The 13,970-nt window shown below is 37.6% G+C and overlaps 2 protein-coding genes across 2 annotated transcripts in view; one reads left to right on the top strand and one right to left on the bottom strand.

Annotated features, from left to right (window-relative positions):
- Window positions 1-2,480: 2,480 nt before the first annotated feature.
- Window positions 2,481-11,654, bottom strand: LOC116023217 (1-(5-phosphoribosyl)-5-[(5-phosphoribosylamino)methylideneamino] imidazole-4-carboxamide isomerase, chloroplastic). Its single transcript, XM_031264202.1, has 9 exons — window positions 11,550-11,654; window positions 11,207-11,339; window positions 11,036-11,097; window positions 10,288-10,495; window positions 9,942-10,027; window positions 9,162-9,263; window positions 8,818-8,951; window positions 3,466-3,514; window positions 2,481-2,923 (listed from the first exon to the last, which is right to left on the bottom strand). The coding sequence occupies exons 2-9, from the start codon at window positions 11,322-11,324 to the stop codon at window positions 2,747-2,749; spliced, it is 936 nt and encodes a 311-aa protein (XP_031120062.1). The 5' UTR covers window positions 11,325-11,339; window positions 11,550-11,654; the 3' UTR covers window positions 2,481-2,746.
- A 934-nt stretch (window positions 11,655-12,588) lies between these two features.
- Window positions 12,589-13,970, top strand: part of LOC116022543 (uncharacterized protein At5g03900, chloroplastic) — a 7,994-nt gene continuing 6,612 nt past the window's right edge. Inside the window, exon 1 of the mRNA XM_031263287.1 lies at window positions 12,589-13,146. Within this exon, the coding sequence (XP_031119147.1) occupies window positions 12,751-13,146 (396 nt within the window). The 5' untranslated portion in view covers window positions 12,589-12,750. The remainder of the gene's footprint in view (window positions 13,147-13,970) is intronic.

The following is a 13,970-nucleotide window of genomic DNA, read 5'->3' as shown; positions in this document are numbered from 1 at the left end:
TGATTATAGTGTTATATCATACCTGACTGTACATGATATTATCAGACTATCAGCATGTAAACAAAAAAAAAATCTTTTATTTGTATACCTATTGGATTAAAGAGTAAAATAATTAAATTGTGTTACAGAATTATGAGTTAATCTAGTCATTTTTGCGATTAAGAAGTCAAACTCAAGCTTTCAATGTTTTGGGGACAAAATCTAAATTTTCTTTAATGTAAAATTAGAGGAAAATTATAAAGTAAATCTAAAATTTTCTTTAATGTAAAATTAGAGATAAATTATAAAGTAAATCTAAAATTTCTTTATAATGTAAAATTAGAGGTAAATTATAAAGTAAAAAACCATTTGCGTTACGCAATGAAACTGTCAGCAATATTTTGTAAATTTAAAATTCATGTGGTAGTAATTGCTGGGGTGGTTATTTCGCAAAATGGGTGTTATCTTTATTAGGTACATAAATGCATTAGATGAGGGACCATTTTTGTCAAACTTCTTAAATGAAATTAAATGTGATGACGACATAAGACATGCATATTGACCATTCATTTCAAAAACAAATTTGAACCTTAAGCACACAATTCCTTCATCTGATGTTACCAAATGGGCAAATGCTCCTCTTGTTGTCTTGCATGATTTTATTTATTCATTTATTTATTATCAAACTTATTTGTTACAACCACCTCTCCTCGAGCACTATGGCAAAACCACAAATGAAAGTTCACAACACTTCAAACTAACAGTCCAATTGAGTAATCACAAAGCAAACAAGGATAATTTGATGAATTACATCACAATAACAAAAATATTGCAATCTTGCACAGTTAGCAAAACCTAAGCTAGTCATCTCAAATATTCAATGGGTCATATCTGTCCATACGGACTCATGAGAAATGGTGGACTCATTTGATCATGAGTCTATATATATAATACCATTTTTATTCTTACAATGCAAAATTTGGATGAACCAAGGTGAGACATTAAACCACTAAGGGGTTCTGCTGTGCATGCCAAGCCACGACATCTTTGTATGCCAATTTTCCACCAAATAAGTCCAGAGCACTTCCCACGGTAACATCCACGCGACCCATCCCCGCGATTTTGATCCTCTCCAAATCAGCCATTACAGTGACACCACCAGCATATGTAACAGGAATCTTGTATATGCAGCAAGAATAATCACTTTAGATCAATATCAAATCATGGAATATATAATGCATGGATAGCAGCAAGAAAGTATTGGTTCTAAATCAAGAGATATTAGTAATAGTAGGAAGCAGGGTGTGGCACAGAAAATTGTGATCACTAATTGCCATGAACCCATGCTCAAGGAGGTCCGGAACATCATTGAGCAGTTATTTACATCGGAAGNATAATATATAGAAATACTGCATTTATATATATATATATATATATATATATATATATATATATATATATATATTTCACTTTAACTACAATTTTAAACTAACTAATAGTAAGATTAGACATTTATTATTTTTATATATTTTATTTTATATTCCATACCTATAATGTGTACAACGATGTCAATCTTATGTTTGCTTGGAAAATCAGCATGGTTTGGGTGGATTTGTTGGAAATTTCGTGGCGCACGCCTTAATACAACAGCAGTTTGTTTTGGCATTTGCATCCTATTCCTATGCTTTAGTTTGCGTCGCTGTATAGTTCTATACAAGAAATTGTATATTTAATTACTACTAACTATTTTCTATTAAAAGCCTATATAGATCAAATTGATATAGTAATGATTATAGTGTTATATCATACCTGACTGTACATGATATTATCAGACTATCAGCATGTAAACAAAAAAAAAATCTTTTATTTGTATACCTATTGGATTAAAGAGTAAAATAATTAAATTGTGTTACAGAATTATGAGTTAATCTAGTCATTTTTGCGATTAAGAAGTCAAACTCAAGCTTTCAATGTTTTGGGGACAAAATCTAAATTTTCTTTAATGTAAAATTAGAGGAAAATTATAAAGTAAATCTAAAATTTTCTTTAATGTAAAATTAGAGATAAATTATAAAGTAAATCTAAAATTTCTTTATAATGTAAAATTAGAGGTAAATTATAAAGTAAAAAACCATTTGCGTTACGCAATGAAACTGTCAGCAATATTTTGTAAATTTAAAATTCATGTGGTAGTAATTGCTGGGGTGGTTATTTCGCAAAATGGGTGTTATCTTTATTAGGTACATAAATGCATTAGATGAGGGACCATTTTTGTCAAACTTCTTAAATGAAATTAAATGTGATGACGACATAAGACATGCATATTGACCATTCATTTCAAAAACAAATTTGAACCTTAAGCACACAATTCCTTCATCTGATGTTACCAAATGGGCAAATGCTCCTCTTGTTGTCTTGCATGATTTTATTTATTCATTTATTTATTATCAAACTTATTTGTTACAACCACCTCTCCTCGAGCACTATGGCAAAACCACAAATGAAAGTTCACAACACTTCAAACTAACAGTCCAATTGAGTAATCACAAAGCAAACAAGGATAATTTGATGAATTACATCACAATAACAAAAATATTGCAATCTTGCACAGTTAGCAAAACCTAAGCTAGTCATCTCAAATATTCAATGGGTCATATCTGTCCATACGGACTCATGAGAAATGGTGGACTCATTTGATCATGAGTCTATATATATAATACCATTTTTATTCTTACAATGCAAAATTTGGATGAACCAAGGTGAGACATTAAACCACTAAGGGGTTCTGCTGTGCATGCCAAGCCACGACATCTTTGTATGCCAATTTTCCACCAAATAAGTCCAGAGCACTTCCCACGGTAACATCCACGCGACCCATCCCCGCGATTTTGATCCTCTCCAAATCAGCCATTACAGTGACACCACCAGCATATGTAACAGGAATCTTGTATATGCAGCAAGAATAATCACTTTAGATCAATATCAAATCATGGAATATATAATGCATGGATAGCAGCAAGAAAGTATTGGTTCTAAATCAAGAGATATTAGTAATAGTAGGAAGCAGGGTGTGGCACAGAAAATTGTGATCACTAATTGCCATGAACCCATGCTCAAGGAGGTCCGGAACATCATTGAGCAGTTATTTACATCGGAAGAACTTTATATAAGAATTTCTTTTAGTATATAAGGCATCTTGGATAATTCATAATTCTTGAAATTATAGCTGATTTAGGGATTGCATGAGTTTTACTTAATGCATGATTGATGAGTTTGTGATTCCATGATTGTGTTCAACTTAAAATCCATTACTGTACCCAATTTATCAAGCATCCATTTTGAGATCAAAACAGGTTGTTATGAAAGAAAAAATATATATATAAGCATCGTATGGTGAAATATGTTTGTAGAATGGCAAATGCAATTAAGTAGGAGGAAAAACATCGAGTCAAAAAGAAAATGTTTGGAATTCTGTGAGACACTCACGGGTGAATACTTGCCAAGTAATGTCACGAGTTCTTCATCTATTCCCAGCCTGCAACACCCAAGCAGTAGAATGAATTATCAAAACCAAAAGGGCATGCAAGAGTTCAGTCTATCAAGATTAAGCTGTGTAAAGACAAACTGTCTTATGTGATACTCCGTAATAACTAGTATCAGAAGGATAGGCCAGCAGTAGGTGCCAAGTTCACAACCTGGGAACAGTGTTTCAGAGAGTTATAGTTTGCATTGCATCATTCTTCTTCCTTTCCAAGATGTGGGAGCCTTGTGCACTAATTTGAAGCATGGTCTATTTAACCATATTGTTAATGTTTAAAGAGAATAACTCAGTGTATAACTCACGGTAGTGTATAACTCACTCAATGTATAGATAGGTTGAAGCTGTACAGTATTTATAGGTATAGAAAAAGAAAGACAGCCACACACTAACAGCCTCTAACAACTCCTTAAGACTCTAACAAAACCCAATTTATTCTAACACTCCCCTCAAGTTGGAGCATAGATATTAATCATGCCCAGCTTGTTACAAATATATTCAACCCTGTCCCTACTGAGTCCTTTAGTGAACAAATCAGCTAGCTGGTCGCCACTGCGGACATGAGCCATAGAAAGTAACCCTTGTTGGACCTTCTCACGCACGAAATGACAGTCTACTTCAATATGCTTGGTCCGCTCATGGAACACTGGATTGTTTGAAATGTGTATAGCCGCTTGATTATCACACCACAGACGTATGGGCTTCATCACCTCCACACCAACCTCCTTCAGAATGTTGTGCACCCACATTATCTCACAAGCCACATGAGCCATTGCCCTATACTCAGACTCTGCACTAGATCGAGCCACAACTGTTTGTTTCTTGCTTTTCCATGAAACCAAATTACCTCCCACAAACACACAATACCCTGTTTTCGACCTCCTGTCACTCAATGAGCCTGCCCAATCAGCATCAGAAAACGCTTCAACACTCATATGTCCATGATTAGCATATAAAATACCTTTTCCAGGCGCATTCTTGAGATACTTAACGATACGAACTGCCGCATCCCAGTGGGTTAGTGTAGGCGCTTGCATAAACTGACTCACCACACTAACCGGAAAAGCAATATCCGGACGCGTAATGGTAAGATAGTTCAACTTTCCCACTAGCCTCCTATACCTCTCGGGAGAATCAAGGGCCTCCCCCTCACCAGCTGCAAGCCTAACACCTTGCTCCATCGGCGTCTCGCACGGTTTTGAGCCCGACAACCCAGCATCATCAAGCAAATCTAGCACATACTTCCTCTGGGAAAGAAATATCCCTTTCCGAGAACGAGCAACCTCGATCCCCAAAAAATATTTCAGCACTCCCAAATCTTTTGTGTGAAACTTTTCCTTGAGAAAAGATTTAAGTGCTTCAATCCCTCCTGCATCACTACCTGTGACTACTATATCATCAACATAAACAATCAAGAGAATGCACCCAACATTAGTATGCTTAAAAAAACGGTATGATCACATGTACTCCTCTGCATACCAAACTCAACAATCACACTGCTAAACCTCCCAAACCAAGCTCGCGGGGACTGTTTTAAACCGTATAGAGACTTCTGAAGTCTACATACCTTCCCAGACTCCCCCTGAGCAACAAACCCGGGGGGTTGCTCCATATATACTTCCTCAACTAAATCTCCATGCAAAAACGCATTCTTGACATCTAACTGAAACAAAGGCCAGTGGTTAGACGCCGCTAAGGAGATAAACCCCATAAGTCTGCGCATACCCTTTTGCAACAAGACGAGCCTTAAGTCTAGCCACCGACCCATCCGGGTTCATCTTCACAACATAAACCCACTTGCAACCAATCACAGTCTTACCGACCGGGAGGGGTACCAAATCCCAAGTCCGATTGTCCTCCAGTGTAGCCATCTCCTCCTCCATTGCATGTCTCCATCCATCATGAGCTATAGCCTGACTCAAAGTGTTTGGAACTGACACAGAATCTAAACGAGACACAAAGGCGCGAGAGGATGCTGGCAAATGAGTATAAGACACAAAAGAAGAAATAGGATGTACACAACGGCATTTACCTTTACGTAGGGCAATGGGAATATTCTGATCATTTGACGAAGATAATGGTAAGGTGGAAGTACTCACTTGTGGCTCTGGTGGTGCCACCGCCTTCCTCGGCCGCCGAGCATAAACCTGTGTAACGGGGGGTTTTGAAACAGACCCAACTGGTATGGAAATAGTATATGTAAGGAAGTCATTATCCGGAGTAGAACCACACTCAAATGACCCAGTTACACTCCCAGAAAACACCATGTTTTCAAAGAAAGTAACATCATCTGACACTAAATACCGCCCTAAGTCTGGTGAATAACAGCGATAACCCTTCTGAGTATGTGAGTATCCCAAGAATATACATTTGAGTGACTTTGGATCAAGTTTCCCACGTTGAGGGCGAACATCCTGGACAAAACAAGTACACCCAAATATTTTCGGAGGGAGATGAAACAGGGGTTCTGACGGATACACGCAGGAGTAAGGGATTTGACCTTGAAGGACAGACGAAGGCATTCGGTTGATAAGAAAACATGCTGTATGAACAGCATCGGACCAGAAAACTTTAGACACTTTCATCTGAAACAAAATAGACCGAGCTACCTCTAGCAAATGACGGTTTTTTCTTTCTGCCACTCCATTCTGTTGAGGGGTATACCCGCACGAGGACTGATGAACTATCCCATTTTGACTCATATAAGTGGAAAACAATTTAGAGAAATACTCTCGTGCATTGTCACTCCGCAGACACTTAATAGTTTTATTAAACTGGGTTTTGACCTCAGCATAAAAATTACAAAAAATAGTAAACAATTCATCCCTAGACTTCATAAGATATAACCACGTACATCTAGAGAAATCATCTACAAATGTTACGAAATATCTAAACCCATTTTTTCCTGTGACATGACAAGGACCCCAAACATCAGAATGAACAAGTTCAAATATAGACCGTACCCTGTTATTAACTCGAAGAGGGTAGGAAACTCGGCAGTGCTTAGCGTACTCACACGACTCACACTGCAAAGTAGACAACGACTCTAAACCAGGAAAGAGCTTCTTTAGAGTTGACAATGGTGGATGACCATACCGATAGTGTAATTGGAAAGGAGAGGTATCACTCAACATGGCTTTGGACGGCGACACAGACTGCTCTAACACGTACAAGCCTCCGACTTCCTTCCCCTTACCAATAATCTTCTTCGTCAAAAGATCCTGAAACAGACAATAACTAGGAAAAAAGGAAACCGAACAATTTAAAGTCCGTGTGATTTGACTTATAGAAAGCAAATTAAAGGGAAACTTTGGAAGGTATAATATAGATGATAAGGGCAATGAGGAGGTTGCAACAGCGCTACCCTTACCCAAAATCGGAACAGATGACCCATCCGCTAAGGTAACCGTAGCCCCAGGGTTAGAGGGAGAATATGTAGAGAAAACATTAGAATTACCTGTCATATGGTCACTAGCCCCTGAGTCAATGACCCACTGTGTAGACGAAGAAGACACACACGCAACAGGATTACCTGTTTGGACAAAAGTTGCAGAAGGAGAAGGTTGATTGGATGGAAACTGAGGCACAGACTACATGGAAGGGGACACCCTTAGTTGATTGAAGGCTGCAAACTCTTCATCTGTCACAACCACCACATGTCCTTCAGATCCAGAAACTGTGTTAGCAAATCTCTGTTGCTTGGGCTGTTTAGGACATTGGTTTCGGAAATGACCTGGTTCCCCACAGTTAAAACATACCCTCGGCCCTACACGGCCTCCTCCACGACTTCTTCCACCACGTCCTCGATAGCAACCACCTCCACCTCCTCGACTATTATACCCTTCGTTAGTATAATTCCCTTGTGACACAAATGAGCTCCCTTCGCCATTGCTTCCCTGTGATATAAAAACACTCTTTTCGGGAAGCTCACTATTGTCCGTACTTACTGCAGCATTCTGAATCTGAGAGAAAACTTGGTCCAACGACCCTAACTCCTTGTTTCCCAACAACTGTGACCTAAGGACCTCATATTATTTATCAAGCCCAGAAATAAAACTAAAAGCAATTAATTGATCACGTTGTGCTTTCATTTTCTTTACATCAGTTGTAATAGGCATTGCAGTACATAAAGCTTCACTCAAACTTTTGCAATCATAATAATAATCTCTCAGATCTCGTCCTTTCTGATTAGGTCGATAAACACCTTGGGACAACTGGTACAATTTTCTCAGATTACTTGACCCACTAAACCATTCAGACACTAATTCCCAAACTTCTTTTACCGTAGTACAATGTTGCATTGATAATATTACTTTCCTATCAATACAATTAATTATTCGTGACAACAGAGCCTTATCGTCTGCTTCCCATTCCCTTTTTGCTGCGTTTTCTGAAGGACACTCTTTATCTAGATGGTCACCTTTACCCATTCCATCTAGATTAATTTTAATTAAGAATTTCCATTCAGCAAAGTTTAACCCATCAGCCGCCAACACTACATCAATTAATTTGGATGGAGTTGAAACAATAGTAATATTCTTGTTACTCCCCTCAGCCATATTAAACCCAAAAAAAAAAACCAGAAATAAAGGTGGACAACACAGACGAAAGCAGCTAGTAAGGGAAACAGAACGCAGATAACGCAACTTTAGAAGCAGGCTCTCAAAATGCAGAACTTCAACGAACTCAAAACCCTCAAATACATACCTTAACGGAGTCTACTCACAAAGACGATTCGACCAGTACAAATTCCGGCCGGAGAGGACGCCGGAATATTCCTCACGCGCCGGCGCGTGGGGTCGGAGCAGTGGCGGCGCGTGGAGGCTCCGATGGACGCCCGGTTCCGGTTCCGGCGTCGCCTGGGTGTTCCGACCACGGTACACTACCTCACTCTCGCGGGCTTTGATACCATGTTAATGTTTAAAGAGAATAACTCACGGTAGTGTATAACTCACTCAATGTATAGATAGGTTGAAGTTGTACAGTATTTATAGGTATAGAAAAAGAAAGACAGCCACACACTAACAGCCTCTAACAACTCCTTAAGACTCTAACAAAACCCAATTTATTCTAACATACTCCGTATAAAACTCAAAATGTTGATGTTTCCACATCCAACCATTTTTTTTAATAATTTTTAGAAATTAAGTAATTAAAGATATTGTAAATAGTTTAAGATATGGGATGTCTAAGGTTCAATGATTAATATATTGATAAGTAAAGCAGTGATGGTCAATTATTATTACTGTATATCAATGTAATTCAACAATGACGACAAGAATGTAGTTCAATGTACTTACTTTTTTCCTTCAACATCAACTCCATGGACTAAAAATTCATCAGCATACTGGGCAAGAAAATCCAGTACTTCCTGATTTAGATGTACATCAGTGAACTTCTGCCATCTATCTGTGACTATTACATATTTACCCTCCTGCACATCATTGTGTCAATTAATTAGTGCAAAGTTTCCATAGAAAATGGTAAATCATACTGTTGAGTTAATTTATACAACAAGTTTAACAAACAAACAAATAGAAGATGAATCCCCCCCCCCCCCCCCAAAAAAAAAAAACACCACCACCAACAGCAAAGACAACTTCTAAACCAATACATAGAGCTTATCAATCAGAAGAGCATGTACCTTTTTGCGGCAACTAAGATCTAAAACAAGTCTCTGTTTTCCAACGACTTGAGAAAGCTCTTTCAGTTTGTCAAGGTCCATTTGCCCATTGTTGAAGACATACTGCAATGCAACAGTGTTCCTGTGGTAAGGTTTTAATAAGGAAATTGTTTTCTTTTCCCAAGAGGGTCCTTATCATCCAGAAAAATCCAACTTGAGAATACTCATTATCAACTGGTTATACAAGAAATTAAAAGACAGTATCCAAATACATTTATTTAACCCAATCCCCTATTACAGTAATATACAACTCTTTCACATTCAAATAGAATATCAGATTAGGTCATTAGGATAAGACTCCACACATACGTATAGTGTAAGTAGGAGTCTATGTTTCAATAGACAGCTTTCACTTCTTCATTTCACTAAAGACAATTGTCAAGACTGAAATGCACATACTATTTAGCTCTAACAGTCTAACCCTAAAATATCGGAAGATGTACTGACTGCAAGGGGTGCAGGAAGCAAGTTTTGATTAGCTACTTCCACCCTCGGGCAATTTCCAGTTTTAACAGTATCATAAACTAATTTAAATTAAGCAGCCAATCCTCTATAAGACAAATATTCCACCATCATCACCAACTATACATGTCCAGCCAAATTCATACAATCTAATTTACAGTTCAGCAAGATGCAGAGGTCAATGATAATTGGACATTCCTCAGGGTTTGAGGTGTAGTGAAATGGTCAAAACTGAAAATGTAGGTGTTGGAAGTATAAGGAAAAATAATGGTAACTTACAGATGTAACAATGACATGGCTTGCTCCTGCTTCTATGTAACTTACTGCATTGTTTGAATTGATGCCTCCTCCAACATGCAAGCCACCTAGATGTAATCATCCTCACAGGAAGTTCACCAGAGGAAAAATCTGTAAGTAGAGACACAACTAACCATGAAAGAAATTTTATTTTCAAATTCACCCAATTGATAACATAAAACTACCATACAAATACACATCAAGTCAAAAACTCATAAGCACATGGAGTTACAATATAAATGTTAAAACAAAGACTCATACATCACAAAATACAACTGCAAGAGATCACAGCATCATCAGGAAAAAAAAAAAAAAACCACTAGCATACCAGGATAAGCATGTATTGCTTCAACTGCTGCTGCTTGGCTCAAAGGGTCCGCCCCAAGCATTATTACATGACCACCTGTAAGTCCGTCATCTTTGTAAAGCTTTGCATATACTCCAGCCGAGTTATCAGATACGAAATTGGTGACAAGACTCGAATCCCCATCCTTAGTATCATTTAATGTGGATCCAACAATCTGCTTTACTTTTCCCTGAAACAGTTCTACCCAGTGAATAATTCTTGCAAAGTATCATGGGATTTCGAAGTTGGCAGCACATAAACAATTACTCAACCCTTTAGCCTTATAAAGGATCTGCAAAAGCTATGAATGATTCCCTAATTCTATGAAAGTTAGGTCTTATATCTATGTCCTTATATGTGAGGAAATTTGATGCAGAGATTGCCACTTGTGGTAAGGCATTATCTTATTTGTTATCATATGAATATCATGTGCTTTTCTTTCCGTTTTCCTTTTGTTTTGTTCCTTAATATGCAACAGCAAGATAACAAATATAAATAATGTGTTTTCTCTTGTAGGACAGATTATTCATGGTGAAATTTCTCTATCAGATTAAATGTATAACATAATCCACCAACTAAATAACATAGGAACAATGTAGTGATTTAGTTTCCTACAACAGAAGCACAAGGTAACAGACATAGCAAGTTACAAGTTATCATTCCACACACTTTTCATACACAAACATCCATTAATCAAGAAATCTATGAGACAAAAATTGAAACACCAGACCTTGTGTATATCAATGCAAGGGCGAAACCGAACACCGCATCTTATTGACAGATTATGGTACCCTATGTCACAAAAACCAATCATTAGTCTTTAAATCATATAGCGAAAACTTAACATGGAAAACGACCAACTACTAAAGCTAAGCAAGCAAGCAACACGCTACAGCCGTACCAATGATTGGCAATCTTATGTTTTTGTTGTGAACGTGGATTTGTGAGCTGAGAGTTTTCCCCCAAAATGAGCTTAGTTTCGAGGAGGCCGAATTTGCACCTACGCTCTGAACTCTCATCCTCAGTTCAAATACCTAATAAAATTGCATTGCAAATCAGTCTAAAAACACGCAGTGATATACATTTTCACACCCATTCGCCAACGCATATACATAATACATACATATTTATGGTGTGTGTGTGTGGAAATAGCAAGTAATAAGCAATTTTGATCGCAATTCATCAAGCAGTTGGAGGACTAGTGAACGAAGGAGTGGATTTTGGACGTCATTACTGTGCATTACCTAAGCAGCTTAGCTCCGAGAAAGGCGGCCGATGAAACAGAAGGAAAGAAGTTGAGGCTGGAGGAGGAACGGTCGAAGAATACGGGCTACTGAGGACTTCTAAACATATTGGACCGGGCCGAATATAGACCGGATGGAGCAAAATTTAAACTGGGAATTTGGTCAATAGTTATTGTGTGACAATCGTTATATCCTGAACCATGGTTTAATACGATAAATTATACTATGAACTATATCGTGAATCATGGTTTAATACGATCAATTATACTATGAACTCAGGTTCACCTTATAATGTAAACTTGGATTCATATTTAAAATCTTAGAACTCTATGTTTGTAATTTTAGAATTTTATAATCGCAATTTTAGAACTCAATATATCAAAAAATCATTCTTTACTCAGCGACTTCATTGTCAAAGATTTACTAAACACATACCAAGCATTCAAACAACATAAAAGTGAATCTTCAAACATTTATTTATTTGAAGTTCAAAACATTATGAGATTTGAAGAATAACTTATAATTGTTGTACACGTGTCATGAAATTAAATAGTAATGATATAATTTATCTATATTGGCATGAAATTTAATCATTAATAACCATTTTCAGTTAACTAGGATTACATAATTTTCGATCTCTCAAATCTTAGACACTATGTAATCTAACATATAAAGCATATATCGCACACCAGTTGTTCACCTAAAACAACCAACCATTAAGTTTCCGTCTATCATTTCGGCAGCCGTCGAATGTCAGGCTACCGATGTCATTAAGTCGTTTTCTCCGACACGATCGAGATTTTATTATTTTTTGAATTTAACTGATTAGGGGCGGTCAAAGATGATGAATAATCGGTAATTTACAGATAAATTTGACTTATTTAATCTATTTTGACAAATTTGTGTGTTTAATTAAATGTTAAATTTTTTTTTTTTTAATATTCAAATGCTTAATTGTACTATTGTATAAAGTTTGAAGATTTATTTTACATTTTTGGGAGCTAAATATAAGCGTAAATTGGGGAAATATTGTGGGAATCAATCCAAACACCATTGGCTCGCAAGCTGATACTATTCCCAGTCGTGACACCGCGGCGTCTTCCTCACCAAGCAAACATTTCGAATCCAAAACCTTCATTCTTCCATGGCTAAATCCTCAACAGGACCTTAAAAGGCCTCAAATTCCTCAGGAATATCCAGAATGAGCTCCATATCCTCACTCTTCTTTCTAACCACGACTCCCCACTCGCACTCCTGTTTCCTCGCTCCAAAACCCTCTCCCTCCCTTCTCAAACCCCAGCAGTCCAGTCTCAGTTACTCCCCCAGGCATCTGAATTACAAATTCCGCCCCATTAAGCCCCCATTTCTGCAAATACGGGCCAGCATCGATGTCGCGACCACCTCCGACATCAAGCCCGGAGCCGCCGTGGAGAGCGATAAGTTGCCCTCTGACATTCGGAAGCGTGCGATGGACGCCATTGATTCCCTCGGAGGTAGAGTCACTGTTGGGGATGTCGCCAGTAAGGCTGGGCTTCAGTTGAATGAGGCCCAAAAGGCTTTGCAAGCTCTTGCCACGGATACTAATGGCTTCCTGGAGGTAAGAGTTGTTTAATTTGCTTGTTTTGATGTAAAGTTTCTATTGAAATGTTTCTTTTTCGTGATTATTTTAACCGACGAATTAATCTGGCGATTGAGTAATTACCTATGAAAAGAATGGAGAAGGGCATAAATTCTTAGAATTCATATGATTGTGTGAGAAATGTGTTCGATGTGAGTGTGTTGTGGCCATTTGTGAACTTGATGTGCTAGCTTTTCAGACTTCACATTTTAACTGGTTCTATGCTATGAAGTATAGCTTTCACTATATTGGATGGGCATCTCTTTTAAAAAAGTATGATGATTTCAAGCCATGAAAGTGTACCTCTGAAATAAGGTTGCATATATCTTCATTATATGGACAATTGGACATTGCATGATGCAAAAGCTTTGGAAATAAGGTCTAAATTGCTAGTAGTCCAAGCAGATTCTGATGATTTATATATATGGTCAACGAGGGCCCAAAATTCTTCTTCACTTGCAGCATAGATTAATCAAACCTTGACCGGAGAATTGTATTCTGTAAGTAGATGCTGGGTGTGCATCCTTAGGAGTTAAAGTTTGAGAATATGTAGATGGCTGCCAAATTGGTTAAAGGGTGCTGATGCTTTCACTCAGCTAAGGAGCTATTATATATATATATATATATATATATATATATATATATATATTTGGGGGTGATTTCATATGAGACAACACCTTCCCGTGAGACAGTGCGACAACATGAGTGCACATAGTCTACTTCACGAATGCACACACCCTAAACTGTGTGCACTCATGTAGGCTAAGTGCACACACTTTAGGCTGTGTGCATCCGCGTAGTAA

The sequence above is a fragment of the Ipomoea triloba genome, chromosome 6 (genome assembly GCF_003576645.1).
Source record: "Ipomoea triloba cultivar NCNSP0323 chromosome 6, ASM357664v1".
NCBI classification, from domain to species: domain Eukaryota; kingdom Viridiplantae; phylum Streptophyta; class Magnoliopsida; order Solanales; family Convolvulaceae; genus Ipomoea; species Ipomoea triloba.
The sequence above is the reverse complement of the archived record's forward strand: the minus strand, read 5'-3'. Positions and strand labels throughout refer to the sequence as shown.

Coding starts and splice junctions, on each gene's coding strand:
- LOC116023217 (XM_031264202.1), bottom strand. CDS start 11,324: ATGAGAGTTCAGAGCGTAGGTGCAAATTCGGCCTCCTCGAAACTAAGC. Junction 9,264..9,941: donor GCCATGTCATTGTTACATCT/GTAAGTTACCAT, acceptor GTTGCATTGCAG/TATGTCTTCAACAATGGGCA. Junction 2,924..3,465: donor TACTTGGCAAGTATTCACCC/GTGAGTGTCTCA, acceptor TGCATATACAAG/ATTCCTGTTACATATGCTGG.